Genomic DNA, 27,924 nt, shown 5'->3' with positions numbered 1-27,924 from the left:
CAGGCTTTTCTTAAAGGAATCATACATGCAATATAATTATTACTTATATGAGACATCTGGATACAGATGACTTTTATCATCATGGATTGCTGTCAATTTAGATTTCAGAGGCAGTTAATGGATTTGCATCAAATGTATATTAGTAACTAGATTTGTACATTTCTAAAGAGAATGTGAGAGGTGCTCACCATTTTCCATCATCACTTTGCAATTGTTTACTACAGGCATTATCTACTTTTCTGGAACTTGCACTCATATATAATACTTTCTCAAAAGTTTGAAAATTATAGCATATAATTTAGGCTGTTTGCCATATGACAAATAAAACAGATGTGACTTTGATCAGGTCACATCTGAAGTGCCAGCTCATGGGAGTAAATGAGCTAGAGAAAAAGTGAGAGCTATTTTCCAGCAGCTGTGCGAAGTACAAGTCTTTTGTTATTGTACTTAAAGGGGAATTTTTAATGTTAAAATACATTCTCTACCCCCCCATTTATGGGTTTATCTCCCCCAAAAGTGTAACCACTGAGCCCCCCAGGCACCATGAAAACATTGAGAGTGGTCCACTCAGATCTGTCAATCTCTTTCCAGCTCAACCTATAGATTTATGTAACCCCGCCCTTTTTTTAGCGCTCATTGTGTTCTGTCTTCCGGTTTATATTTCCACAGCATGAAGTTATGATTTTATGGATTTATGAATGAACTGCTCGTTTTAAAATCTTCTTTGTCTACTGACATTTGTTATGACATCCCAACCCGATCTCACGGCAATTCGTACGTATTTTACGAGGTGGCTAAATCGTATGAATTCATACGACCTCACTCGTACTAATTCATACGTTTTTTGCTAAATCGTATGTATTTTACGAGTTGACAAATTCGTATGAATTCATACGAATGACCTACCCCAAACCCCGCCCCTAAACCTAACCGTCACTGGGGTTTAGACAAATCGTACGAATTCGCACGAGTGAGGTCGTATGAATTTATACGAAATAGCCACCTCGTAGAATAAGTACGAATTGGTCGTGAGATAGCGTTGGACATCCTCTTCAAACATTACAGTGCTCATGATAACTTTTGTTAACTCTACAATAAGTAAATCCACTTTACCAGCTAATTACTCTTCAACAGTGATGCCATAGAAATATACAGCGCTAGCGAAATATACTGAAACATACTGTTGCTTTTCCCAACTAAAAGGTATGATGGGAAATAACTTACGTGACTTAGTGATGACACAGCTTATAGCTCATTTGCTTAAATAACCATGATATTTTGCTTTCTTTATGAAATAAAGTGACATGTTTCTGGCATATAAGATTGTTATTGTGACCAAACCATAGCCTGAGAAACATTTATCTGAGAATAAATTTCAGCATCAGAAATAAGTGACTAATATGTGTCTCCTGTTTCTGTTGGCTGAATAACCAGCCATAGATTAATTGTGAAATAATTATTCTTTTTAGTGTTTAATTTAATTTAATTGGCCAAACAGCTTTGCCAAATAGATTAAATCGATTTGAAATTAAATTCTATTTGTTCATACCACTTCTTCATTGAATCATTTGGCGTGATTTCTCAGTCAGTAAAGTAGGCAATGCTGGATGATGTGGATGACATACCTACAATCAGCTGAAACAAATGTTTGACAGGTAACTTTGAGAAACTTAAACTAGTGCTGTATAATGTAAAAGCAGCTCTTCACATCAACAGTTTTTTAATGTATGTAAACATGCTAGATGTTTTTGACCGTCACACTTAGTTATTCTAGTTTACTGTTTTAAAACATTTAAAACATACGTTCAAACACTTACTTAATTGAATTAAGGAAAACTTTCCACACAATTAAGTTAAGTTTATACAAAGTACAAAGTGCATTTAAACAAATAATAGTTTGTTGAACAAACTTAATTTTCTGTGTCAGAAAAATAATTTGTTGAGTGAACTTAATTAAAATGTTTCCATGAAATAGAATTATATTTTTCCAACAAAACTGGACTGATTTATTGTAGTCTTGTTGTATGAACTTAAATTCGGGCACAGTCCATATGCAGATGGCTTAATTTGTGTATGAAGAAGAGCAGCACTGTAATCAACTGATCTTTCTACGAGTTACAATAAATAGCTAGTCTGGAACATGTTCATACATAACTTTTTATAGCTATAGCATGTGAATATAATGAACAAGAAGTTACCTATCACTGCATTGATTCCCACAAAGCTATGGCTCAACGAGTAAAGCAACATGCATGATAGTTTAATTTCGCCACCCACAACCTAACAACAAGCTCTACTCTTCAGCACAGTGGTAACCCACAAAATTTTCAACATAGAAACTCTTTTAAATGTCCAGCATTAAACACTAACAAGCCTTTCCCTTTACTAAAAAACACGTTAAACAGCACTTAACATTTACTCTCCTGAACTATCCCTATGCAAAGCATGCTGGGAACTAGAAATCCACTTGCCCACTTTCATTCAGTGCAACAGAAATTATTTAAGTGAATTTAACATTTTACAAATTTAATTCATTTAATGTAATTAAATTGAGTGCCATTGACAATAAAGTAAAAAAAACAACTAAAGATTTGTGTTGTTTCAGCTCATTTTATTTAAATAAACTGAGCAAACAGCTAGAATCATTTTTTTAAATTTACAGTCAAAATCACATCTAGAGACATTGCTTTCTTTGTTTCTTTGGTCTGAAGGGTTTTTAAATAAATGAGGGTTAGCTAATAGTTAGTGCATCAGTGGTACACATTTTGAATGCTTCTCTCAAAGTTGATTGAACATTTTGGTGTTGTTTTTGTTTTTGGTGTTCTCCCTGTGGTGAACAATCTGAACCCTGTTTGCAGCTTTGGTAATATTTCATAATTAAGTGAAAAGATGGATCTCAAAACCATACAGTCACTGCTGGAAAGCAGGGGCGATTCTAGGATTTTGATTTTAGGGGGGCTCAGCCCCCAATAAGGGTATGATTAAAAAAAATATTATTTGACTGACTGTTGCCAGTGCCCAAGGATGTCGACCGGAAGTTGAAGTCGGCTGCGTGCCGCTATCTTGTAGCAGAACTTCACTTGCGTTAGCATCCCATTGACTCCCATTCATTTTGGCGTCACTTTGACAGCGAATAACTTTACATCTGAGGCGTTTAAAGACTCCATTTGTCCATAATTTATTTCTAAACATACACGACAATGTATAAAGGGCTCCATTACCTTCTATGTTACATTATGGCCCCGTAGAAACAGTTTTTGTAAAAATAGGCTAACGATTGCGTCATAACCACTCGACTCTCTGTCGCACAGTAGAGAAATTACCGTACAGACAGGAGGAGAAGCTCGCAGGCAATAGTATGCATTAACTTAATATGGCGTACTGGCGTTACATTTTAAAATACTATACAAAATAATTAATCAGAATACTTACTCCTGCTCACTCACGCCAAAGAACTCCCCGCTCAAGCTCGCCGTCTCTGCAAGATCAACGATGGCAGTTTGCACGCACAGCTACTAGAAGATTTACATCTGTCAGACAGGTTGCGGACGTCATCAAGCTTAGTTTGAGTCTGCGCGTCAGAAAGGGAAGTGCTAAAAATCGCTAAAAATGGGCTTCACTTGTCTCAATTGAGTTCCAATGGGGTCGCTGTGTCCATTTCTTTTACTGTCTATGACTGTTGCTCATTTGCAGACCTACTCCCGCACGACAAGAAAAAATGTTGTATATCCATCTACAATGAAATATTTTAGTTTTTTTAGCCTTTATAATCAACAATACAGTTGGATATTCATAAAGTCACCCCATGAAAATTGATGTCATTTTAAGTATTTTAACTAACCAGCTAATATTCATTAAGAATATAGACAAACCATGTATTAATGTAATTGTCTATTGGCAATATGATTAATCTGTTCTATATTTATTTCTATTTATTAAAAATAACAACATGAATTATCAATTCAAATCTAGTATAAATAGTATAAATCAAGAAAATCAAAAATCCCTTTACTCTACACTTATTTATGTATCATGACACTCCTCCTGATTCATTATTACTTAATACAAAACTATATTTAATAATACAAAACAAAATAACTCCACATTCTCTCTCTGGGCCATCTAACGTAGTGCTTTCAGACAATGATGTGTGTCATTTCTGTGCATGGCTGCATAATGTAATGTCAAAATACATTATAATATGTCTGTAATTGTAAAAAGTAAATTAAAATAAATCATGATCGTTTTCTGAATCTAAAGTATGTTTTCATGGGTGTTAATCACTTCATTTTTGTAGGGATAAAAAACAACTATCACATAAGGGCTGAAGGTGAACGCAGCGAAACGTATTGGTATTGGATGAGAAACCGAGCCGTCCCGTGTGCTCCCAATGCTCCAGTAACATTACATTATGTAGACTGCAACGCATTTATGACAAAGAACTGCACCGATGCAGATGTAATATCATAGCATTAGCAATCTATCAATAAATGCACGCACACACGACACACACCTTGTGCTCTCTGATGTTCGCTCTGCTCGGCGCCCCTGCAGATTGAAAAATGCGCTAAATACAAGCAGACTCAGATAAGGGGAGGAGCCAAAACTTGACGCAGCTTGCCGCCGTTTCAAATTAGTTTTTTTAAAGGGGACTGAAGCGATCAAAAATTTATTAATCAAATATATTTTTTTAGGGGGGCTGGGCAGAAGTTTAGGGCTGAAGCCCCCCTAAAAAAGGCCTAGTGACGCCCCTGCTGGAAAGGGTTTAAATATGCAGAAGATGCTCTAAAACCAAAGAATGTGCAGGACCTAAAGAACAGAACAGTGCAGTTTAAAGGGTTAGTTCACCCAAAAATAAAAATAATGTCATTAATTACATACCCTCATGCCGTTCCACATCTGTACGACCTTCGTTAATCTTTGGAACGCAAATTAAGAATTTTTTTTTGTTGAAATCTGATGGATTCGTATTCATGGAGCTTCAGAGCGTTATGAATCTTTTGTGTCAAATCATGATTCAGATCACGTGTCAAACCGCCAAACTGCTGAAATCACGTGACTTTGGCGCTCCGAACAGCTGATTTTACACAGAAAAATCATAACGCTCCGAAGCTTCATGAAGCAATGTTTTGAAATCGGCCATCACTAAATAAGTCGTTATTTTGTTTTTTGGCGCACCAAAAATATTCTCGTCGCTTTATAATATTAATATTGAATCACTGTACTCACATGAACTGATTTAAATATGTTTTTAGTACATTAATGGAGAGAGGAAATGTCATTACTGGCTATGGAGGCCTCACGGAGCCATCAGATTTCAACAAAAATATCTTAATTTGTGTTCCGAAGATGAACGAAGGTCTTACGGGTGTAGAACGGCATGAGGGTGAGTAATACATTACATTATTTTCATTTTTGGGTGAACTAACCCTTTAACTGCTTAAGACAAACGAGGGACTCATGAACAACATAAAAACAGTCATGGATCATCCAGGTGATGGCAGTGTTAACAATCAAGTGTATGTAAACTGAAATTTTTTTGTAAATTCAGCTATTATTCTGTCTTGTGGTGTAAACATCTGTAATGTAAAATAGCTTATTCAGGGCTGTGCATTATGATTCTTTTCTCTCTTTCTTTTTAATTATTAACATTTAGATTCTGCAAGGTTTATGTAAATTTCTGACTACAAATTGTGTACACACAATACGTGCACCAGACTGCAGTACTGTAGTATACTCACCCGATGAATCCTTTAAACAGTTCTTGAGTCAGTTTCTATAAATGCATACTTTATATTTTATATTTACATAAGTATGACAATTGGATAATTTATACAGCATTGTTTTCTGTAACCGCTGGTGACTTTAGCCTCTCCTTCATTATCACTACTTTTCTCCATTGCTTCCTCTCTTTTGCCTCCCTTATGATGGATAAGAATAGATGTTAACATATGAGCTGATTGAGTGATCGATACTTATCTAGTTTCAAATGGATGTAATGGTTGGTGAAAATATAGATTTTACTTATATGAATGAACCTTACTTATATTTATACAGTTATACACAGGTCTGTGTACAGTACAAAATTTCATACAGGCTATATTGCAAGAAACCTTCCTTAGTTTTGTGTAACTACTGATCATTCTACAAATTGTATTTTCCAAGTTCAATGTAAAGCCTAAATGTGTGGTAAGTCCTCTTATGATTGAGTCAAGTTTGTGTGGTTATTTTTCTGTGTGTATGCGTGTTCTGAGTTCTGATCCAACTAGACACTTTCAATTAAATTGTGAAAAATAGAGAAGGAAAAAAAAGAGACACCCAGGCGAGGCGACAGCCGGGAACCAGCAAGCGAGACGGAAATAGTCCCTTTTCTCTGCTCTCCTCCCTTTTCTGTGCTGTCCTTATTCTCATTCTCCCTCTCGCTATCTATTTATCCATCTGTCCATCCTTCATTGCTGTCTTGCTCACACCTACCCTTCTGATCTAATCAACGGGTGATAATTACTAGCCAGGCCATGTCTGGAAAGAGAGAAAGAGAGAAATTCTGATGTCCGAGGGACATTTTAAGGCTTGGATCATGAAAACTAGAGCAATGAGGAGCTATACAGAAAATACGTACACATTAGAGGGAATTTTCCTTTTTCACTTTTTTGTACAAATTCCTTAGCCTTTGTCTTTTAATTAAACAAAATCACACAAGTGATAGCTTTTACACTAGGTGGTTTTACAATAGGTTTAATATTGTGTAAGTAATATTTTAAACACAATATTGCAAATTTGTATGTCCGTTTTTGTTCCAAAAGCAAAAAAATGGTTGCAAACAAAGTCTACCCATTGTGCATCTGTGACTTAACACGGTAGTGGCATTCCTGAATGTATCTATGTTTTTAAATCAGTCAGTTGAGTGAATGATTTAGTGGGTATATCAGAGAGCCTCTTGTGTTGTTCTTCAATGACTATGAGTCCGAATTTGGAAGAACACTTTTTTTATACAGAAATAGTAAGAATAGTATGTCAGTCTTTTTGAATGATTTGTTTGCATGAATGATTCAATGGACCTATAATGCCCCTTTTACAAGATGTAATATAAGTCTCTGGTGTCTCCAGAATGTGTCTGTGAAGTTTCAGCTCAAAATACTCCACAGATCATGTATTATAGCTTGTCAAATTTGTCCCTATTTGGGTGGGAGCAAAAAACATGCCGTTTTTGTGTCTGTTCCTTTAAATGCAAATGAGCTGCTGCTCCCAGCTGCTTTCCAGAAGAGAGCGGAGCTTTAACAGCTCACGCTTCGGTTACTCACCAACAACAAAGCTGGAGAATCTCACACACAGCCAAAATGACGATTGTCACTAAAGGATGGTGTTCAGTCTTACATTGTTCAAACCAAATTCGGACACTGATGGAGAGTTAAAACTTTTAGAATGCATCTGGATGTTTCTGAATGGTTAGTTGATAAATTTATGTAGTTGCTGTGGAAGTAGTTGATTCAACTCATTGACTAGCATGTGCTGTCTTGTTAATCTTTTGTGCAAATCCAGTGTTCAATTGACCCTCGTTTGTGAAGCAGTCCAGCGTAAAATGGCATTGTAACAACACTTTTCTACAACAACTCTTCCTCTTCTCTAAAGCAGCCCAACATGGACTCTGCCCCTTTGTCATGTGTGTCTGGGGGCAGGGTTTATGTAAATTTTAGGGTTAGTGATTTCACTGACCCGGGAAGAAGCTCGTTGTAGTCCCTACCAGCCACTTGTTGTAGTTCTTAAACAGAGAATTCTTTAAAAGAAAATATCTCCCTTTGCATTGAACTTTGAGCGTCGTAACTTTGCAGACATTGTTTATGCTTTAACAGCAACATTACACTAAACATTTACATTAACAACTAAAGTTAAAAAAGTGAAATCATAATCAACCACCCCTTTAAAGAGTAATTTGTTTTGTTCATGAATGCGCCAGTGGAGTTAATGATTCACTTATTAACTCACAAAGACAGTCACTTGTCGCCACCTACTGGTGTAGCAATATAACCTGCAAAAAGTGTCAGTGAAATATCCCCATCATTAATGCACAGACTTACTGTCTGTCTGGAACCTGTAAAACAGACAGTTGATTAATACAATCAATTAGGGCTGGGGGATATATATTGAATGCTTTTGTCACGCGCATTTCGTCAGTAAAGCCGGTTCCCTGATTACCGCTAAATCGCCATCACCTGCTTTCAAATGGAGCGCCATTTAATAGACAGAACCGTAGTTCACTGACAAGCTATTATCGCAGATGAATCACCTTCGATAATGAACGCGATATTGCATAGCTTGTCAGTGAACTACGGCTCTGTCTATTAAATGCCTCTCCATTTGAAAGCAGGTGATGGACATTTAGCGGTAATCAGGGAACCGGCTTTACTGACGAAATGCGCGTGACAATCGCATGCGATATATCGTCCAGCCCTACAATCAATGAAGGTCTTTCACACTGAGTGCAAATTTTCGTATGGATTTTTTTTTTTTTATATTAGTTATCCTAAAAATTTGTCACGTGCAGAAACCTTGCACACTCATTCCGATGCGTATTAATTAATCCGTTGTGAAAAAAATACAAAATGGATTCTTCACGCAGTGAGGATGATTTTGTTGTCCTCTTCTTAAAACGATGAAAAGAAAGAGGAAATATTGGGTCCATCCAATCCTGAGATTCCGTTGCGAGAAAGGAGAGTTCCACCTACTTATTAAGGAGCTGTGGGATTATCCCGAAATAATCACTGTAGGTGTAGGAAATACTACTGTTACACATAGTCATGAAACTTTTATATTCCGTCTCTTTGTATTCCGCACTTAAAGTGATTTGTGCTGCGAGACGAAGTGGATCAACTTGTCAGATGCCATTCTGGATTTTGCCATTTGCTTGTACAGTGGCTCTGATTTGTCAAAACACCTCTCAAAAAGCTTGCTACGGATGTGAAAAACACAGAGAATTTAACATGGTCTGAATTTTTTTATGATGGATAAAAGTTTCAGAGGCATTATGTAAACGTGATACGTGAGGTCGTATTTATTTTTTAACGTGCAAAAATTTCAGACGAGAATTTCTGACTCAGTGTGAAAGGATCTTTAGTGCTGTTGCTGGACTGTATTAGTACTCTTGTAATGGCTCTCAGTCAATCAAATTTGAGGATCGGAACTAAATGTTTTATTATTCTTAATATTTTCTAGTGAAGTTGTTAAATCTGATCAGGTTGGGACATTTGTATTTCTGTGAAATCTGAACAGATTTGACTAAAATATACACAACTAATATATATATATATATATATACACACACACACACACACACACACACACACACACACACACACACACACACACACACAAGTTTACCATATTTTAGTCAGAAATTTGGGGTGTCCCTATGTTGTGTCTTACTTTCTTGGCAGAATGAGGTCATCCCGTATTCTCCAATCCCACAAGGAATTTTCTGACTAATAAAAGGAACGCTCAAAGTTCTCAGAGGTTTCCTGATATCTTAAAAGAGTGTGTTTTTTTGTTTGTTTTGTTTTTGACTTTTTGAGTCCCTAACCTTTTTTTGGTGTCCTCCTGGGATTTAGCAAAGTTAAGTTACAAGTTTACAAAGTTACAAGTATACCTCACAGTGATATCATCAGAGGCCACCCCTAAGTTAAGCAGCTATTTTAGGACTTGTTTTGCCTTTTGGAAAGGTTTAGAAAGACCAAAGTTCAATCCTCAGAGCTAACCTCAGTCTGCTCCAACAGAAATGTATCGATGGTTTTTCTACTGTGGCCAAATGAGCAGCCAGCTCTATAATAGTTAATCAGTGGATCCAGATTTAGCTACAGTATCAGCAATCTTTTTAAACTTTAGACACATCATAGAAACACAGAACAATTCAGGATGTGATTTAAACCTGAAAATTTGATTGTACATTTCTATTAAGATTTATATGCCTGCCTTCTAATGGCAGTTTCTAATGGTTACAGTTTCTTGTCAAAACTGCTCAAGAGATTTCAGTATTAATGGACTCACCCCTCATGAGTTAAAACTTGTGTGAATTTCTTTCTTTCTTGGAAAACAAAAGTTTTTTTATTTTTTTGTTTATTATATTTTATTCATTTTTTAGAATATATCCTGGCCATACTTTTTACATTATGAAAGTAAAAGAGGACCAGGGCTGTCAAGGTCTAAAATGACAAAAACACATGATAAAAGTAGTTCAATATCTTTATTATGAGCAGACTGGAACTTAACTTGTTATTCACTGAAACTTTTGACATCTGTCCTAACTCTCTATGGAATGTTCTTGAGAGAAGTAGCAACATCTTATTTGTGAACAAATCAGTATTCCGAGTCAGTTCTTTTCAGTGAGTTGGTCGTTCCAGTTCACAAAACCAATTTTAATGATTCTTTATGAACTGATCTAGTTCTCGATTTCACTTAATGATCTAGTCTCAGTTATTAAATCACTAAAAGGGAAAATAATCAATGTTTCTCACACAAAGCAATTTAATGACTTTCACGCCACCCCACACTTTCAACACAAATTGGACAGATACAAACACAAATTGCATTATCTTAAGTATCTTTAAAAACATCCCTAAGTTTTTTGTCATTAAAAGTAGTCTCAAAGGTGATTAGTTAATGATAACTACTAGAATTCTATCATTTTTTTAAAAGCATTTTTTAAAAGTAAGATTTGCGAAGCTCCCCCTACAGTTTCCTTCAGTGAATCACACTTTCGTAAATACTCCAAGCGTAGCTCTGGACTACAACGACTACAACGCTCACCAGCGCAGTAGTTTTGCAAATACAGTACAAGAAATCTCGATGGAGGTGGGTAATTTTCAAAATTGTCTTATAAAGTCATAATATATACATTGTTTTTGAATTACCGTACGGCATTTTGTTACTCTCGCGTGAACGTGAACATGAGGCGAGATTGTGTCGGGTCGGCGCAGCTCAACTTGCAAGTGCTGTATTCTGGCATAGACGTGCCAGAGGGAGTTAGTTCACACCTCAAACACACCACTACAAGTCAATCAACCATCGTAAGGACTTAGAAAACTATTTATGAGGGTATAAAAGTTACTTAGTTCTGCTTTAACTAATCATTATGAAATGTTTTGGTTTGTTTATTTTGTTTTATTCTTTTTATTAAGCATTAAGACAGTACGAAAAAAAAAAAGAAGATAAAATATACAATAATATGGATCACCTTGGATATCTTGTGGTCCTTTGGAGCATGACAGATTCAGTCCTCTTTGACTTTTATTTTATGGAAATGACTGGCCAGCATATTCTTCAATATTTCACCATATATATTTTACAGAAGAAAGTCATACATGTTTGAAATGACATAAGGGTGAGTAAATGATAACAGACTTTTGAGAGGTGTATTGCTGGCTTACTTTTGTTTCCATGATGGCTGGAAACTTGGTCCCTTGCTATACCGTGACAGGTGTTCCCAGCTGAGTGCTGACCCAAAAGCTGCCTCAACCCTCTCCACCTCAACAGCGCTCTGAGGTTAGACTTTTCCAGTCAATATCTTCAAATATAGCTCTAGTGAACTTAAAGAAGTTTATCCATCTGCCTAATAGCGCTTGTCGTACTTCCCTAAATAATGACTTTATGTTAATAATCTTTATTCTTCTGGAAAACCATACACATTTTTCAAGCTTGTCATCTTATTTAGAAGATCAATTCAGTAATGTAATTCAATATGAGTGTATAATGCACTTAAAATGTCCATAAATCTCTTTAAACATATCCACCCATAACCTTAAAGAGGTCACTTTTCTTTTCTTTGATTCTCCTGCCAATGATTCATCCTTGTCGCCACACCTTCGACTTCCCACGTAACGGTTTCATCCTGACTGCGTAATATAGCATCACTGGCCAAGACTCCCCAAAGTCACAACCTCCATCCAGATACCTGGGACTGCAGTCTGCTGTCTGATTCAAGAAGGGAAACTGCAAATGTGGGCAAGCAAGAGAGAATGCTAGCATTTTCTGCCATGGAGACCAGAAGTTGTGGGAAGTGTGCATTTGTTAGAGAGTTTCAGTGGATTCCGGAGTCACTATTTTATGCAGGTTTGGGATTTTGAGAGGAAATTGCAGACCATGGCTGTTCGCCACAAACAAAGGTGATGCTTTGCACTTGCTTTTGCAGTTTTGATTTCTTGAAGACCAGATTTTACTGCAATGTAGCCAATGTACATTTTCAAATGACAAACGTTGTAACGGTTTAACGAAACAGTGGGCTCCGAAGGTGACGATGAATATTTCGGTTACCTGTCAGCCTATAGTGTTGGAGGCAACTTTGACAGACAAATGAATGCAATGAATTCACAATTTACAATGTGTCTTTTTTCAGGGGAATCATTTTAAATGGCTTAATGCCTTTACCGTGATCATTAGAGCTGCTAACCACTTGCTATAAGAGAACTGTTATGCTAATGTGCTGTTCCTTTGAGAAATGCTTCTGGAACGAAGCCCCATCTTTTTTAAGCAGACAGCAGCGCCTCATTGGCAATTCATTTACAGTTTATTTTCATTCCAGTGAAGGGAGAAGAAAAACCAAGTGGAGTTAGGTTACAATTCAGATAAAGTATTTTATATATAAAAAAAGCTTCAACACAAATCTGAGATTGAATTCTGGATTTATAGATTGATACGCACTATATGGCACATTTCTGACATAATATGATGTTGTACGTATGCTAAATACTGTCCATCAGCCAGATAGCTCATGTACGTTGCCAAGATGTCTTTTCAATGTGTTCATTTATATCTGGAAAATATCATTTTGTAGTTGTTTAGTTGGTAATCTGCAATGCTACAATAAAACAATGTGTACCTGTTGGGTTTTAGAACAGCATGTATATATCCATGGATGCCTGGATGTACTTAAAAGTGCTGGGGGTCCAAGAAAAAGATATACATTATAAAATGTTTCTTTTAAATCTTCATGACATTTGTAACTTTAAGACAAACATGCTATGCTGCAGTGTTATTTAATGTTTTATATTGGGGGTACCTGGGTTGGTTTCAGCTTTGTTTCAATTGCCTTTTTTTTTTTTTTTTTTTTTTTTACATTTTATTAGTAGTTAACAATAGCAACGCTGGTTGTTTTTCAGTTCTAAAAAACTAACAAACAAACGCTTCTCTTTTCTCTCTCTCTTTCTCTCTTTTCTTTCTCTCCATCTTATTTTCTGTCTGTCAGGACACTGCACCAGCAGTTTGAGAGTTATAAGGAGCAGGTGAGGAAGATTGGGGCAGAAACGAAACGACAGCAGGCTGTCCATAAAGATGATGCACCTACCTGTGGCATCTGCCGTAAGACCAAGTTTGCAGATGGCTGTGGGCATCTGTGTTCCTACTGCCAGACCAAGTTCTGCGCCCGCTGTGGGGGAAGAGTGTCATTGCGTTCAAATAATGTAAGGACCCATTGCTTGTTTTTTCCCTCGTCCTCCATGTTGTCTTTCTCACTGTAGAGTCACTTTCATTTACACGTCATTTACCATTTTAATATTTATTTTTTTATGCTTGCTTCAGTCTTTTACTGTTTGTAACTACATATCTGTTGTTTGGTTGATTCACTTATGAGGAATTTGCTGAATCTGTATAAATCATAGAATTTTGATGGATTGGCGAGTCCAGATCAAGAATCCAAACAGTTAATCTCAGTTTCTCCTATCCAAACAAGTCTACAGATTTGGACTGTGAAGTCTAAACCACCCACAGCTCCTCTGAGCTTTATAAAGACTCCGTTCTTTGAGTGAAATCTTCATTGACTTTGCTAAGCAGCAGCAGGGTAATGTGTGGGACCATTTCCAGCAGCACAACATGTGAAGGTCTATTTTAAGAGCTCATCCTTGCCTGCTGTCTCTAAAGACACCCTCCCTCCTCTAGAGTGACTTACCTGAGAATGGACTCATCTCACTGGGCATGCTGAGGAACAATCTGCTTTAGTTCCGTCCTGCCCAGCTGGGTGAGGTCCCCTACTGTCACATATAGTCCATCTAAAAGTTTTCAAAAAGGAATAGTAAGAGTGGGGCTCTGAAAGCAGTTTTCTGTGGATACTGTTGATATAACATAAAGCATATTATAGCAGCTCAACTTTATAATGCTGTGATGCACAGTGTATTGGCACCATTTTAATAATTGGCCAGTATTTTAAGCTGATATTGGATGTTTAATTGTTTCTGCTTATTTTAAGATTTACATCATTATCTAAAACTATCTTACAGGATTAGATCACCCAAAAATGAACATTCTGTTATCAGTTACTCACCCTCATGTTGTTCCAAACCCATATGACCCATATGGTTCATCTTCTAAACACAGATGAAGTATTTTTTTTAATGAAACCTGAGAGATTCCTCTGAATCCCGTTTGTTCTCACACTTCAAACAAGTAAAGTAGTAGCCAAATGTGATATTTGTTTTTCATTAACCTACAATTTCGACTAGACCATCAAAATATGAGGAAAATATTTTATTTATTTTTTTAAATATTTGGGAAGAACAAAACACTAAACTTGGTTAAGGTATTTTTCTGACTAAATTTTTGGCAAAAAAGGCAAACTACTGCTTCAGGTTTTATGTTCTATACAACAACAAAAACAAAAATGCATAGAAAAACAAAAAGCTCATAGGAAAAAGCATACAATAATTAAAACATAATCAGTTGTTAATATTTCATTAGTTCTCTCTTGTTTTTTGATTTCAATGTTTTTTTTTTTAAATGCGTAGTAAACTATTTTTCAGACCAGACACATTGCATCTCTTGTATAATACACAATTAATCATTCACAATTAATATTAATATAAAATTGGTTAGAACTCTCTGAACTAACTAGAATTTTTTTTTCAAGGACCATCTAACATCATCCCAGAGGTTCCAGGACTTATTTATCTTATTCAAACAATATTCTTTTAAAAATGGGTTTTAAGGAATATTAATCCATCTTTCATATTGTACAGTGTACATGCTGTGATGCCTAAATTCACTTATTTTTAGTATCTTTTAATTATAACTATACAGATGAATAATATTAACTGTTTATTGGTTATCGCCAGCCATTAAAGGCACAGTATGTACGATTTTTGCATTAAAATATCCCCAAACCACTTGCACAGTGTTATACTGTATATTTTGTTCACTTGTGTACTTACATTATCCCAAATGTTTCCAACAATGTTTAAATCCACAGAAATTCACAATTTTAACCAGTATAACGTCCCTGCACTTTGCGTCCACGTTATCCTCGGTTTCTGTTTTTACTGCTGTAGAAACCATGGCAACACAGTGAGAAAAAAATGTGTAAGTAGTTGTTGTAGCATCTAGCACACCACAATTGTCGTTGTTTCGCACATGACAATTGTCGTCATGGACCACAATTATTTGTTATCGTTTGCAGCAGGTTCTGTCGCCAAAGATAACTCAAACGCAAACATACAGGTAAATCAAATGACCCAAGAAGAGTTTTGGACAAGAGGAGAAATAAAACGAGGATCAATATTGGTGTGACACTGTTTAACAAGTCTGATGAACAAGTCTATGGCAGTGTAATTAAATACAGTGTGTGTTATACATAAATAGTAAGTCAGCCTTTTTGCAAATACTATGGGTATTTTCAAATGTACTTTTAGTATGATTGTTTTGAACACATAAAACTGCGCTGTGTTACCCCACAATTTAATTAGACAAATAAAGTGACGACATGTATTTGTATAGAGTAGTAATTTAGCATTAACCTTTTGAGCGGTATGGTCCCACATATGGGATTTTTATTTCAGTGCCCCTGAGAGTACGGTCCCACATATGGGATTTGGAATGTTCAGCGACATCACATAACTGCCAGATTCAAACTGTGCTTTCGTGCTTTCGCGCTTTGGCTGCGAGACGGACGCACTCAGCACTTGTCATATATCACAGCAATGCAGTTAAGGAGTAGTAGAAGCACCAGTAAACAATACATTTAAAGTTTGTAAAATACACACTGATGTCAGACATCAGTGGAAGCACCAATAACAATCCATTCAATTATAATTTGCTGACGTTTATTCTAGGGCTGTCAAAATGAATGCGTTAATAACGCATTAATGCAAATTCATTTTAACGGCACTAATTTTATTAACGTGCAGTTAATGCAGCGCACATTTTCTGTTTGACCCGTGGCCTAGCCCATGGTTGGAGAAATGAGGATGCAGCCATAGGGGGTCGTTCACATGTCACATCTAAAAACTCAAGGGAAGCGCAGCCGTGCCGCTTTCTCCTACTTTCCAAAGTGCTTGCACTCCCGTGGCGTCTGTCGTTGCTATGCATTGCAACCATAAATTGCACTCTCCATGACGCGGAGGAAGTTTTAGCAAAGGATAACCCCAAATGATTTATAGCCCTTGCATTATCTCTACTACTAGATATATTTATGGAGATGAGAAATAAAAACTTGCCCTGTACAGCTATGATCAACTGTTTGGCTGAGCTTTCAATGTTTTGTTACGGAAAAAATGTAAAGATTACAGATGAAAATGTGAGATTAAGTTGCGATTAATCACAAGTTAACTCATGACAATCATGCGATTAATCACGATTAAATATTTGAATCGATTGACAGCCCTAGTTTATTCATATCAGACACATATAGTGGGCCTAAGTAACTATAAAGTTTACTCTATTATTCTTCCAGTTCACCAGCCACTTACTTGCATGTATTTCAGGAGAAACTGATGAATTCACCTGCTGTACATCCTACTGACAGGATTCTGCAGTCGGTTATTAAGATGGCGGCACCCATCTTGCGTTATAGATCAAGATAAAGATAATTTATAAAGGATTTTAAATGACAAAACACACTATGATAGTTGATGAGATGGTAAGCAAGTTTGTGAATATTTTAAATAAAAAAGGAAAAACAAAATAATAGTGATGCATCTGTCATACAGTGTTATTGTGGCTGCGATTTGTCACGTGACAAGCATGGTGCGTCGCCATGGAAACAATAAGGGCAAACGTTCTGACATAATGGTCACCTTAAAACACTCACTCTGGGGGGTCAGCTAGAATATTTTAAACTCACGCAAAAAGGATTAAACATTACGTTACTTGCGGATAATTCATTACAATTAAGTAAAATCATGTGATCAAACGTAAAAGTTATACAATTTTATTTAATTACCTCATCCATGAGCATGATTTCTGAGTTCTGTTGGATTGATTTCCATCGGCAGTGGAGGTGAAGATGACAACTCCCATCATTCCACACTCCTTTACAGTGTGATTAAGCTACGCCTTTTTCATTGTTTTGAATATGCAACTTCTAACGGCAAAATTTACATACTGTACCTTTAAATGACAATAAATACTTAGGAATCAACCAGAATTTCCATATTAATGTGTCCATAATTTAAATTCCTTAACATACATTTTTATATTATATATACATATATATATATATATATACATACAGTGGGTACAGAATTCAGACCCCCTTACATTTTTCACTCTTTGTTATATTGCAGCCATTTGTTAAAATCATGTAAGTTAATGTTAATCCTCATCAATGTACACACAGCACCCCATATTGATAGTAAAACACAGAATTGTTGACATTTTTGCAGATTTATTAAAAAAGAAAAAAAAAACTGAAATATCACATGGTCCTAAGTATTCAGACCCTTTGCTCAGTATTTAGTATAAGCACCCTTTTGATCTAATACAACCATGAGTCTTTTTGGGAAAGATGCAACAAGTTTTTCACACCTGGATTTGGGGATCCTCTGCCATTCCTCCTTGCAGATCCTCTCCAGTTCTGTCAGGCTGGATGGTAAACGTTGGTGGACAGCCATTTTTAGGTCTCTCCAGAGATGCTCATTTGGGTTTAAGTCAGGGCTCTGGCTGGGCCATTCAAGAACAGTCACAGAGTTGTTGTAAAGCCACTCCTTCGTTATTTTAGCTGTGTGCTTAGGGTCATTGCCCAGTCTGAGGTCCTGAGCACTCTGGAGAAGGTTTTCGTCCAGGATATCCCTGTACTTGGCCGCATTCATCTTCCCCTCGATTGCAACCAGTCGTCCTGTCCCTGCAGCTGAAAAACACCCCCACAGCATGATGCTGCCACCACCATGCTTCACTGTTGGGACTGTATTGGACAGGTGATGAGCAGTGCCTGGTTTTCTCCACACATACCACTTAGAATTAAGGCCAAAAAGTTCTATCTTGGTCTCATCAGACCAGTGAATCTTATTTCTCTCCATCTTGGAGTCCTTCAGGTGTTTTTTTCATGTGTCTTGCACTGAGGAGAGGCTTCCGTCAGGCCACGTTGCCATAAAACCCCGACTGGTGGAGGGCTGCAGTGATGGTTGACTTTCTACAACTTTCTCCCATCTCCCGACTGCATTTCTGGAGCTCAGACACAGTGATCTTTGGGTTGTTCTTTACCTCTCTCACCAAGGCTCTTCTCCCCTGATAGCTCAGTTTGGCAGGACGGCCAGCTCTAGGAAGGGTTCTGGTCGTCCCAAACATCTTCTATTTAAGGATTATGGAGGCCACTGTGCTCTTAGGAACCTTAAGTGCAGCAGAAATGTTTTTGTACCCTTGACCAGATCTGTGCCTTGCCACAATTCTGTCTCTGAGCTCTTCAGGCAGTTCCTTTGACCTCATGATTCTCATTTGCTCTGACATGCACTGTGAGCTCTAAGGTCTTATATAGACAGGTGTGTGGATTTCCTAATCAAGTCCAATCAGTATAATCAAACACAGCTGGACTCATATGAAGGTGTAGAACCATCTCAAGGATGATCAGAAGAAATGGACAGCACCTGAGTTAAATATATGAGTGTCACAGTAAAGGGTCTGAATACTTAGGACCATGTGACATTTTAGTTTTTCTTTTTTAATAAATCTGCAAAAATGTCAACAATTCTGTGTTTTTCTGTACCCACTGTATATATATATATATATATATATATATATATATATATATATATATATTTTTTTTTTTTTGTCTATATGTGTAAAAAAACAGAGGTAATGTATGTACAAGTATGTGTTAGTGTTTTTATGCATTTTTATGTTTTTATTTATCCAGTAAAATGTTTCTTGATCACTCAGACCAACCTTTATGCTAATCAGAAATCTGTCATATCCTCTTCTGAAAATTATTTTATTCCTTCTAATAATTCTCACAGTAAAGATCAGTTGGATTTAAATTCAGCACCCAGGATCAATCAATACCTTGAAAGGCCAAGGCTGCAACAGAGCACACTCTTCACGTGCTGTTCTTGTGTTTCCCTGTTGGGGGCATTACAGGTACAAAGTCGAGTAACCTCAATTATTCAAGGGACTTTCTGCAGACCTCCGAAATCAAACACAATTTGTATAAAAAAAATATGATGCACAGACACAGATTCAGTGAGGCCTCACAGTGTTGGACAAGCATCCCATGAGGTTGCTTGGACACCTCATCTGTGTTTTTTGACGTTCTCATGTTTGGTAAACAGTGGAAAACATGTTTAGAGGTATCAGTGTTCTGTTTTCACATTTCATCTCTAGCAGAGAGCCATACATGTCCATTGTTGGACATGTCTGCTGTTATGTATAGAAAAATACATTTGATCACACAGATGACATTTCAGTTCAATATGTTACATGTATTAAAATTACAAGTATAAAAAAAAGTTTGAATTGCATTGACACTCTCTGTCTATTTTGACACACAAGAGAAAACTGGTTTGCTTCACTAACACTTTCCCACCTCCTTTTCCCTCCACCCACTCTCCCCTCCCCCTATTTCTTTTTCACACACTCTCTCTTTCCATTTCTCACCATTTATTTTCAATTTTAATTCACACGTTTTCTCTTCCACCTCCAATCTCCCACTACCTCTGTTTGCTTGTCTTTCACTCTCTGCTTCCTGGACTGCATGACTCAAGGAGGACAAAGTGGTTAGAGTTTTTCTTTTCTTTTTGTTGCGTGCTATACTAATGTGATTTAAGGAAACTGTTACGTCTGAATGTGCACAATCACTGGATTGAATGGACTAATGCCATTTCTGTTGCTAATGTGATATAAGTAGTTGTGTATGTATGTGTGTGAGTGTGTGATTTGAAACTTTTTCCACATGCAAAACCTTCAGTGAAAGAGCGAGTTCATAGAAAAATTATACAAAAAAATATCCCATTAAATTTACGGTAAAAAATCAGCTGTGGTTGCCAGATGATCACCATAAGAAATACTGTGACAATGTTTCAGGTGTTATGGTATGGCGTTTGGTGCCTGTATATTTTACAACTTATAACCATATATTTCATTAATTGATATAATGTTAAAGGGTTAGTTCACCCAAAAATGAAAATTCAGTCATTATTTACTCACTCTCATGTCGTTCCAAATCCGTAAGACCTTTGTTCATCTTCTAAACACAAATGAAGATATTTTTGATGACATTTTTGATGAAATGACTGCAGTGGTTCAACCTTAATTTTATGAAGCAACAAGAATACTCTTTGTGTGCAAAAACAAAACAAAACAAAACAAAAGTAACAGCTTTATTAGACAATATCTTCTCTTCTGTGTCATTCTCCTACATTGTTTATGTCAAGCACTACCAGGTTCTACGTCAGAACGCGACTCATTATTGGCCGGCTCCTGCATCAGCATCACACGCATGTGAACAGCGTAGGCCAATACTGAGCTGGCATTCATATGTAAACACAGAAGCCTTCACGGTGCTTACTGCGTCACCTGCATAAGGATAATGACAGGGGAGAGACGAGATTGCTTAATAAAATTGTTATTTTTGTTTTGTTTTTGCATACAAAAAGTATTCTCATCGCTTTATAAAATTAAGGTTGAACCACTGCTGTCACATTGACTGTTTTAAAGAAATATCTTAATTTGTGTTCCAAAGATGAACGAAGGTCTTGCGGGTGTGGAACGAAATGAGGGTTAATTGTTGGGTGCACTAACCTTTTAATACATCACTACCAAAATCTGCTTTTACCTTAAAGGTCCCGTTTTTCGTGTTTTTTTGAAGCTTTGATTGTGTTTATAGTGTGCAATATAACATGTGTTCATGTTTCGCGTGTAAAAAAACAGCCATATACATACACATAGTCCCCTCTTGTGGCCATTATGTGCACTGCAGTCCAACATTAACTATTGCAGTAAGGATACCACAATTATAATTTTCGGGAACCGAGTTAAACATAAATTGTAACCATTGATCTCGAAGTACAGCGTCCCTGGGAAGGCCAAACAAAGGTGATTGGACTGTGGGATGAAAATAACAGCGTTTCGACGACATGGTGACAAACGCACTCTACAAACGCAACTCTTGCTCTTCTCCGTGGGAGCGCAACAAGACCACGCCCCCTTTTTTGTGTATTCCTGTGGGCGGAGGTTAGTCAAAAAACTGTTTTAGTGACGTCATTAAAGAAGGAAGTAGAGGGATGTAGTCCAAACTGGCCGTTCGATGTAGGCGACTTCTGTTAAATAAAATATCTCGCTTGGCATTGAACTTTGAGCTTTAAAATTTTACAGATTTTATTTATACTCTAGCAACAACATTACACACTAACTAAAGTTTGAAACATGGGATCACGAAGAACGGGACCTTTAAAATGTACTGATAATAATACAGGTGGCATAACAGAAAGCCACAAAGTGGCCTGTCCATAAAACTTGACCAATGCTCATATAGATGTTTCACAGGGTCATACACACAAAGGGTAACACAAATAACACTAAAATAACACAATAATCATTAACTACATTACAGAAAAGGTAACACAGTAGATAACAACCTAATGTACGTTAGTACAAAACTATTTAAATAAAATGTAGTCATTTGTCATGAATGTACATCTAGGAATGTCCTTTTACTGTTTTTCACTATGAATTGTACAATAGTTTCACTTGCAAAAAAGAGCATCAAATTTTATTGACATTGTCACCTTATTGAACATCTCTGTTGTTGATTTATGTAGCAAATTTTTTTTATTTTTTTCTGCTATATTGAGCACAAACACAATTTGACTAATATTGCGCCCATTATTTGTCTTCTGTTCATGCAAAGTGTCTCATAGGGAAAGACAGGGTAAGACATTCTGAGTATTGAAGATTCTGCATGGGCCACCAATTCTTTCCTCGTGAGAGCCAGCTAATAGGAAACTAGCATGTGTTGGCTGAACCCCATCCCCCTCCCTTCCTTGTTGCTACCGCCAGGGATGCCGAAGTAGTTGCCACAGCAAGGGGGTTAGGGGAATAGGGTATTTGGATTTGTCGGAATATTGATGTCTCACAACTGGTTGCTCTTTAGTCAAATGGGTTTAACTTAAACACTACATAAGCTGTGCTCTACATGATTCTCAGTAGAGACATGCTTCCAAACATGGAATGGACTCCCTTTCACTTAAAGTGCTACCAGTGATGAGCGAATGCTTAATTGTGCATGTTCACTGCACCTGCTTGTGCCCTGGGACTGCAATAGGCATGCCATGGGGTGAAAGTTCAAGGTCAAAATTCAAGGTTTTAGCACGGCCGATATGGTAATGTTATATTCATAATTCACTTTGTTAGTATTGATGAAAGCACTCAGAGAAAAATACTTACCCTGCACTCCAGTGGGCACTTGCGACTTGTGTGTTTTTGTGCTATTATGTGTATGATGTGTTTTCTGTCAGGTGTCTGTGTTTATTACTGTGTTTGTGCTTGTCGTCACTTTCTGAATGACTGGTAATGGTGTTCTGCTGAAATAAAAATATCCTTCCTTTCTTGTTTTTTAGCATATAATACTGAACATCATGTGCTTAGCTCTAATTAATCAATCTTGTTGTTAAAAAGCGCAACTCTAAACTGTATACTGTAGGTCTCTCCAACGGTGTTGGCGCTTATCTCAAAGTATACCTTGGTTTTTCATGTACATTTATTGTGTGCTTACAGCCCAATGTGTAGCATTTCAAAGTATTCTTCATTTGATAGCGTGCATGATCCCAGTCGACTGACACATTAGAAAGTTTTATCTTTGTCCGGTGTCTGTTTTACTTCGCTCCAGTAGTTAGGGCTGAACAATTAATCAAAGTAAAACTTAAATCACAATATCAAATCAAAAGACTGTGATTTAATTGAATAAATATACAATATGCTACATGTATCAGGTGTTTTCAGTGTCTCAGAGAAACTCTGTTCACAGTAAATGCTGCTCCACACAAACTCACCTCTGCATATGCTCTGAGTTTGAGTCGCTTATAATGTGCATTTCATGAGTTTGTGTGCCCGTATAATCTTAGCGTACATGGTAAACAGTTTTTTGCTTACTGTTTGCTATGGAGGGGCCTGGGATGAAATTCTACTTAAAGGTAGTTCACCCAATAATGAAAATTATCCCTTGATTTACTCACCCTCAAGCCATCCTAGGTGTATATGACTAATTTCTTTTAGATGAACACAATCAGAGATATATTCAAAAATATCCTTGCTCTCCAAAGATTTATAATGGTAGTGAATGGGGAGCCTGTTTTGAAGCCAAAAGTACATGCATCCATCTATCCATCATACTGTAATTATAATCCATATGACCCCAGGGGGTTAATAAAGGCCTTTTAATGCGAGGCGATGGGTTTTTGTAAGAGAAATATCCTCATTTAAATCTTTATAATCTAAAATAACTAGCTTTCGCCATACGACCGTATGCATACTGCGCAAATCGACTTGCGCCAAATGAGCAACCCATAACGCGATGTGTGATGCATATGTAGGAGTGTCGTAAGCTTAGACACCTCTCACGTTTCAAACAAATAGGGCTGTGCAACAAACTGAAACACCTCTTTTATATCGAAATCCACTGACATTTTTCTTTAAAAGATCTAATTCATGACTTCTAATTCATGACTGGTGTTTTGTTTTGCTATATCCACTGCGGGTACGCATTCGTCATTGCGCATGCGTCAGGTCAGAGCTCACTCTTCTGCCGCAAAACAGTTATTTACATTAATAAAGTTTTAAACGTGGGTATATTTCTCAAAAATACCCATCGCTTCGTTTTATTAACTTCCTGGACGTATGGACTATTTTTATGATGGATGGAAGCATTTATTTTGGGCTTCAAAACATGCCCCCCGTTTACTACCATTATAAATCTTTGGAGAGCCAGGATATTTTTTAAATATTTCTACGATTGTGTTCATCTGAAAGAAGATAAAAAGCTAGGATGGCTTAAGGGTGAGTAAATCATCCATTTTCATTTTGGGTGAACTAACCCTTTAAGCTCCTGGACTACTACTAATGATTACAAAGGCAAAATACAAAAAGGAGTAGAAGTGAAGGAGGAGGGATGCCAAAAGAACTGATGCCAGGACGAAGCAAGAGGCTGTTTTTATATCCTGGTAATAATTAGAAGATTAGATACTTTAGCCGAACTTACATTTAAAAAATTCAGTTCACGAGTTTGTGTGTTCATATAATCTTAGCGTACAAGGTTTAGCTTGCTGTTAGCTATGGAGGGGCCCGGGAGTATTTTCTGTTGAAGCCCTGATTTGCCCTCCAAAATTGCAAAGTAAAATTAGGACAGCAAGCAATATTTACCAAATCGAACTGCTTATAGCTATTTAAGTGAAATTGGCTTGTGTAATTAGACTCAACAGTCCAGAAGGCCCCCCCCAAAAAACACTTGGAGAGAAAGTTAAATGGGAAGGAATAATGTTAGAGCAGCATGGCTGGGCACTGCAGCGATAGTATCGAGTTAAGCGGGGCACTGCAGCGGCAGTATCGAGCTCCTGCGGGAGCTGTATTTGTACTGGAGGTTTGCCGCTGAGGTTGGAGAGTTTCCCGCGGCTGCATCCACAACATGGAGCCTAGAAATTATAGAACGTGAAACTCACCAACAGGGGCAATTCTAGGATTTCAGTGTTGGGGGGTTTTCAGTATTAGATGGGTATTTCAGTATCAGACTACCCTATACTAGGGTAGTCAAGAACAATACATACAGTGGGTTCTATACTACCTATCAAGTCAACTCCTGAATATGGATTTAATTTCAAATCATTTTAACTTACCATATTCATTAATATTCGTTTAAAATATAGTCAAACCTTACTGTAATTGTCTAGATTGGCAATATGTTTAATCCATCCTATATTATATATTGTTTTCTATTTAAAAAAAAACAGCACATTAATCTATTAATTTGCCACTTCTGTAATTCAAAGTGACATCAAAAACCAAAAATCTCTATACTCTAAAGTATAGATACTCTTCTGAAGTCCTCGCAGGAGTTGATGCCGTCTCTTCACACATCTGAAGTCTTCTTAAGAGGCTGGATCCAAAGTGAAGCTGATGTCCTCTCTAGTCACCTCGGGATGAGTGTCCCGAGGTAAAACAGAAAAGCAAATGGAGAATAATTAGCGTAGCTGCTGTTCATAACATTAAGCAAAGATAGTCATGTGCAATTGATCTGATATGAGATACATTATGTGAATGCTTGGCTAAAGAGATTTAAACTGGGTGAGCGAGTCTGAGCCCCTATCATTATCAGGAAGGCTATTCCAGAGCTATTCCAGAGTTTCGGAGCCAAATGTGAAAACGCTGTTCATGGGTGTGAAGCACTCTATTTTCGTTGGAGGAAAACAACCATAGGGTGAACGCAGCGAAAACTTTTTAGTGGATGGGAAACCGTCTTGTATTGACTGAGGCAATTGTGAATTTGAGTACAGATGACGGAGCTACTCACAAATTTTAGGGGGCCTAGGTAGAATTTTTTTTCACCTAAAAATGGCCTAGTGATGCACCATGCTCACCGATGTTGCAGAAGGGGCAGGAGTTTCTAACCCAGGAAGAACAGGCTCGACTACCCTGAGAGTGGGCCCCCACGCAGAATCTGATTCCACCAAGTGCAACATGTTCCTGAATCAATATCTTTGTTGATCCTGGAAGAACATTCAAATCAACCAATCAGATTTCATGTTTACAGTTTATGTCAAGTTTAGGCTCCTAATTTGAGGGCATGAACTATGAGAGGATGCAAGCACCTGTTCCTTCCAGGTAGGGAGATACTGGCACCTCCAGTCGCAAAGCGCTCGGACAGAAGTGGAGTGGGAGAGCCCCTACTGCTTCCAAATGATAGGCTCTCACTGCAATCGAACGGGAGGGATCACACTACGATTTGAACAGGGGACCTCACTGTATATATAAAGCAACGCTCACACTGCGTTCGAACATGAGGACCCACACAGCAATTTGAACAGGAAAGCCCACTGTATATAACGCAAAGCTCACAATGCAATTTGAATGGGAGGCCTGTATGGCATCTGGATGGGAGCGCTCACACTGCGATTTGAATGTGTTGTACTGCGTTGCAAACAAGAACGAACACGTATATGCTGTTGCATTGCAATGCAAGAACTGTTGATATGAGCCCATGATTTGATTTTAAATGCTCACACTGCATTCAAACAAGAGAGCCCACATTGCCCCTGGATGAGTGTAAGGGTGCGTTCACACTTGTCATGTTTGGTTCGATTAAAACGAACCCTGGTGCGATTGCTCGGTTAGTGCGGTTCATTTGAACATATGTGAACGCTGCCATCCGAACCCTCGTGCGCACCATGTTTTCAGTGGTCTCGGTCCGCTTCCAAACAAACTCTGGTGCGAATGATATATGAACGAAACACGGACCAAAGACATGTAAACGAACCAAAAACAGGAAGGCGAGACCCTAAAAAGGACAGAATCCTCACGCATGTCGGTTTTTCTTGTCAAAGTCGCGAGTTTGCCCATCACAGGCATCAGACGCGTGTCTTCACGCAGCAGATCATTTGTGTGTGTGACGGAGGGATTCCCGCTGCAGTTTTGACTACTTTACACATTTTATAAGCTCTTCACGAGTTCCCAGCTGGCCAAAATACCATCATATGCAGGCTACACACACACAACAAGCCCATTTACCTCAGCACACAGCATTGTTTTGGATGTTCGATAAGTTCTGTCACGAAATAGGCAATACGTCATAAAATCCGACCAATCACATTGTGAATGTATCCCTATGCCTTAAGGTTCAGTATCTTTTAGTTCAGTGATAAAATTGCCAATCTGAACACTAATCGGACCAGGACTAAATGTTTTTTTTTTTTTCTTCTTCTTTGGTTCGGACCAAATGAACCAAACAAACCGAACTACAAGTGTGAATGCACCCTAAGAGGGGGCTTGGAAATGGGGGGAGGGGGCAAAAGTCACAGTTGGGGCAGCCGTGGAACAATTGCCTGCGACCGTGATAGACTGCCAGCTGGGATTAGTGGTGGAATAGGAAGCGGTGGTAGTGGTTGTAGGCTGAGGCTGTGGAGGGGTGGAGGCAAGCCACCCAGTCTGTGTGACGGTTCATTTCGGTGCTTCAGTGTGGAGTGGAATCCAATGTGTTTGAGGAAGGAAGAGTTTACGTTTATGGAAATACAAAATGTGCTCTGATTGGTTAGCTGGCCCAGTGTGTTGTGATTGGTGAACCGCTTAGAGCATGTTCCTGAAATGTTACGCCCCTTACCATAACCGTGAGTTTAATCTGCTCAGGTGTAAATGTTAACGACACAGTGGGAACTGCTCTGTCTTTCAAGAGAAGCTTTTGTGAATAGCCGGTATTGTACTTTCTTAGGTTCTGGAAGCTGTCTGTAAAATGTGAGACACACAGATAAACATTGGGCTTATAATGTTCTGCAACAGTGTTTAAAATAAATTAGGTCTAAAATGTAGTCTAGTTTAAAAATAAGTCTCTTCGACATGGCTACTAAAGCAGGTCTTCTTCCTTGTGTTTTCTAGCGCAGCTCAACTAGACCTCACTTTTTTTTTTTTTTTTTTTTTTGCATATTCCGTGGGCGGGGATTATTTAAATGAGTGACATTCACAAGATCCAGGAAAAGCGAGTTGTAG

At 37.6% G+C, this 27,924-nt stretch overlaps 1 protein-coding gene across 5 annotated transcripts in view; it reads left to right on the top strand.

The window, feature by feature from the left end:
* The window catches only part of rims1b (regulating synaptic membrane exocytosis 1b), a 106,839-nt gene that overhangs the window by 7,255 nt on the left and 71,660 nt on the right, over positions 1-27,924 (top strand). For all 5 annotated transcript variants that reach the window (XM_067402377.1, XM_067402378.1, XM_067402376.1 and 2 more), the window contains exon 2: positions 13,232-13,445. In XM_067402377.1, coding sequence (XP_067258478.1) covers positions 13,232-13,445 — 214 coding nt within the window. The remainder of the gene's footprint in view (positions 1-13,231; positions 13,446-27,924) is intronic.

The sequence above is a fragment of the Chanodichthys erythropterus genome, chromosome 12 (genome assembly GCF_024489055.1).
Source record: "Chanodichthys erythropterus isolate Z2021 chromosome 12, ASM2448905v1, whole genome shotgun sequence".
NCBI classification, from domain to species: Eukaryota; Metazoa; Chordata; class Actinopteri; order Cypriniformes; family Xenocyprididae; genus Chanodichthys; species Chanodichthys erythropterus.
The sequence above is the reverse complement of the archived record's forward strand: the minus strand, read 5'-3'. Positions and strand labels throughout refer to the sequence as shown.